The sequence below is a fragment of the Camelina sativa genome, chromosome 17 (genome assembly GCF_000633955.1).
Source record: "Camelina sativa cultivar DH55 chromosome 17, Cs, whole genome shotgun sequence".
Classification (NCBI taxonomy): domain Eukaryota; kingdom Viridiplantae; phylum Streptophyta; class Magnoliopsida; order Brassicales; family Brassicaceae; genus Camelina; species Camelina sativa.
In genome coordinates, this window is record NC_025701.1 from 14143457 (window position 1) to 14147503 (window position 4047).

The 4047-nt window shown below is 35.0% G+C and overlaps 1 protein-coding gene across 1 annotated transcript; it reads left to right on the forward strand.

Moving 5' to 3' along the window:
- LOC104757156 (cytosolic sulfotransferase 7-like) lies at nucleotides 1565–2764 on the forward strand. Its single transcript, XM_010479882.1, has one exon. The coding sequence runs from the start codon at nucleotides 1633–1635 to the stop codon at nucleotides 2605–2607; it is 975 nt and encodes a 324-aa protein (XP_010478184.1). The 5' UTR covers nucleotides 1565–1632; the 3' UTR covers nucleotides 2608–2764.

Below are 4047 nucleotides of genomic sequence, written 5' to 3' on the forward strand. Positions count from 1 at the left end.
TTTAAATAGAAAAAAACCCCAATTAATTATTGCAAAAAAAAAATCAAAACTATCTCCCTCTAACAAGCTGGATCGGAGACACCACACCAAATTCTCCCATCAAAACCATAAACTAAAAAGAAACAATGACGTAATTTGTTTTTTTTTTTTTGGAAAATCAAATAATACCCAAATAATTAAAAAAAAAAAAAAAAAAAGAAAGCACATCTACGTCTTTGTCATCGTCTGGTTCGTCTTCATCACCACCATCATCTTCACATCCCATGATCATTGGATCATAAGAACACTAACGCGAAAGCTTTAATTAGTTTAGATTTACAAGAATCATCTGCTCTGCTCTGATACCATGAAGAAACTAGAGAAGGGTTTTGGGGAAAAATCTTTATTATTGTGTTGTGCCTCTTAATCAATGATAAAGAAGGTTTATATAACACTAGGTATTAGGTTTTACAATAATATTAGGGTTTATAATAACCGACATAACAGCCCAACGTGGACTATCGGCCCATAGACCAATAATTTTCGAGATTACAAGTATTTAGAACTCGTGTTCGTGTTGAGGGAACTGTGGAGAGTGAGCTGCTGCTAACACCTTTTCCTTTTTTGGATTGTGTAGGCTCTACCATTCTAACATGCTTTGAAGCTTCTTTGCTACATGAAAGACTGGAGTCTAATTCCCAAAAAGGTATTTATATACTCTTGTTGTGTTCTGGATTCTAGAGGAAAAGTGTTGTTGAGTTGTATATGTTTTTAATTTATGAATCATCCACCTTGGTTTTTCTCTAGCCTTTGCTTGTTAGGCTCTCTTATAGACTCTTTTTTGTCATCTTCTTCTTCTTGTGCTTCTTTTTTTTTTTTTTTTATCTTCTTCTCACTAACTACTTTCTCTTTTTGTTGTAGGTTAATCTCAACACTAACCTCGGTTTATTTTAGTATTGCAAGTTGCCCATATGTCGACGCAAGATGAATAATTGATCATTGGCGTAATATTCATCATTTTAGAGAGTACTAGGATAAGAGAGCCTGTGACTTGTGTATGACTGGGATAAACTCAGGCATTTGCCTGTCATTGATGCAAAATCATGGTACACAATCGTATATTTCAATAGCAAAGCGTGATCTCGTTTGCTAGTTGATCATTCTCATCAGAGCATGATCACTTTGCCTTCAATTATAACTATCATAAACTCTTCAACAGAAAACATATGTTGTTTAGTTGTGCCTTTTATTAGTCGAGCATAAAATCTCTAGACGTGCCTTTTATTTACAAAATGTTTTTTCTTTGTGCCGTGAAATATTCTAAAATCACCTAAACTTCAATAACAAAATCTCACAGAATATAAAAACTTTAAAAAATATAAAAACTTTAAAAAATAAAAACTCAATCAAAATTTTCAAATTCAATACCCCTCCATGTCTCTTAGGCATACCAATAATGTCCTACACGTTACCCGCATTATAAATACTGTAACTTCACGGTACAGCTCATCTGAATAAAATAACATGCTTATCCTGACTGATTCTACACGTTACCCGCGTTATAAGAGCGTTATCGAGCAACACAACAAATGGTCATGTTTTGCCTTAAACTAAACAAAAGTCAACGACACACTTGAAATCAAGAAACAAAAAATGGATGATGAGAAAGAGATCCCAAAGAACCTGCAGAGAGAAGACGACGAAGAAACCATGAATCTGATCTCATCACTTCCCTCAGACGTAGATTTTGATGGTAAAGAGCTGTTCAAGTATCAAGGATGTTGGTACGAAAACAAAATTCTGCTAGGAATCCTCAACTTCCAAAGAGGGTTCGAGCCACAAGACACTGACATAGTCATTGCTTCGTTTCCCAAATCTGGCACTACGTGGCTTAAAGCTCTCACAGTAGCTCTCTTGGAGAGATCCAAACACTCTTCTGATGATCATCCTCTTCTACTTGATAATCCTCATGGGCTAGTACCATACCTCGAGCTCATCTTCAAAACCTCAAAACCAGATCTGACCAATATTTCATCATCCCCGAGGCTATTCTCGACTCACGTGGCATTCCAAACACTGCGAGAGGCTCTCAAGAACTCTCCTTGTAAGATTGTGTACGTGTGGAGGAACGTGAAAGACGTGTTGGTGTCTTTTTGGCACTTCCAGTGCGCAATTCGAAAGATAGAAGAAGAGGGAAGCATGTTGGAGTCAATATTCGAATCGTTTTGCAGAGGAGTCATCAGTCACGGACCATTTTGGGAACATGTATTGAGCTATTGGAAAGGAAGTTTGGAAGATCCCAAGAACGTGCTTTTCTTGAAGTATGAGGAGTTGAAAACAGATCCTAACGTTCAGCTCAAGAAACTTGCCGAGTTCTTGGGTTGTCCTTTTACGGTGGAAGAAGAAGAGAGTGGATCTGTGGAAGAGATCTTAGACCTTTGCTCATTGCGTAACTTGAAGAATTTGGAGATCAACAAGACCGGAAAGATGCCTGGAGGGGCCTCTCACAAGATCTTTTTCCGTAAAGGCGAAGTTGGTGACTCGAAGAATTATCTGACTCCTCAGATGGAGGAGAGAATTGACATGATCATCCAGGAGAAGTTTCGAGGTTCCGACATAAAATTCTAAGTTATGAGTGGTTTTATTTAACCTTTTGTTGCTATGTATTTTATGATGTCTTTATCATTTGTTACTACTATACCTTGGTGTCGAATTCGGTTTCTTTCTTGAACTGAGAACAATAATGTTGAAACCAAAACCAAAGTGCAAAAGCATATTGGACACATCAATTGGTATAAATAAATGAATGAATACTTATTAGTATATAGTTTTTTCGATATTGTAATGTCTAATTGATCAATAAAGTAATCGGTAGTAACCGTAACACCCATGCACGTTCCCTAAAAATGAGAGAATTAACTTGGAGGCTTCATGTCTCGCAAGTTCAGGTGGCACCAACCTATTAGACTCAACAAGCTTCTGCCTCAGACCGTAAAACACATCTTTATCCTTAAGTTTGAAGAAACTTCAGAGAAATTTCGAATTACATCGTATATCGTGCAATAATTTCAGAATATAATGTAATTTCAAGGATCATCATGGTGGAACTAATATGGATCCAAATGGAACAATATAAGATTCCATGGGGTTGGTTTGTTTAATAAAAAGGAATAGTCATTCATATAAAAGCAAATGAACAAAAGCAACGACTATGTTTATAAGCAAACGCCAAGAAATTTCAATGGTATCAAAAGACTTAAAACACACTGTTCCATATATTTAACTAGGAGGTGCTCCGTGCTACGCACATTTGTCTTCATATTTTTCCGTAAGTTTAGATTTTAAAACACCCAATTACTACGACATTATTTTGTACAACCCAAATATCTATATATACATTTTGGGTTTCACCCTTTTATTTATATATATTTACAAAGTTAATCCTTAAAAAAATTCCAAAAATAGCATTACATCAGATTTTGTTTTCTAAATATTTTACATATCATTCCAACTAAAAAAATACAGCAAATCAATATGGAAACAGAAATTATGATATATTTAACCACACCTTCTATTTTGTATTGAAGATATTCTTTCTATGAATCTTTTGCAAAGAAAGAAAACAACAATTTAATTACTATTTTGTTTTTCAAAACCTGTGAGTTTTGATTCTTAACGTAAGAAAAACTTCGATTCACATCTATTTAAATATTATAATTAACAAAATGAAACAACCCTTCCCGTTTTTTTTTTATACCTTAATTTACTAGTGGTCCTATACCCACTAACATCCTATCAACAATCAATAACCGCGGCTAACCAAATAAAACAAATTTCCATTAAACCAAAAGAATTCCAACAATTAAAAACCAATATCCAATAACACCATAATCCAAATAAAGAAATAACCAAAAGCTAACATCCTACAATGTTCCATTGACTTAATCTAGCAACCTAACAACTGCTAAACCACAATCAATCAAGCCTCTAGAACATCCCTTCATCATCGCCTTGATTCCACGATCACACTTTGCCTTTACCTGCACACCACAAACAACAATTGAGATG

Coding starts and splice junctions, on each gene's coding strand:
- LOC104757156 (XM_010479882.1), top strand. CDS start 1,633: ATGGATGATGAGAAAGAGATCCCAAAGAACCTGCAGAGAGAAGACGAC.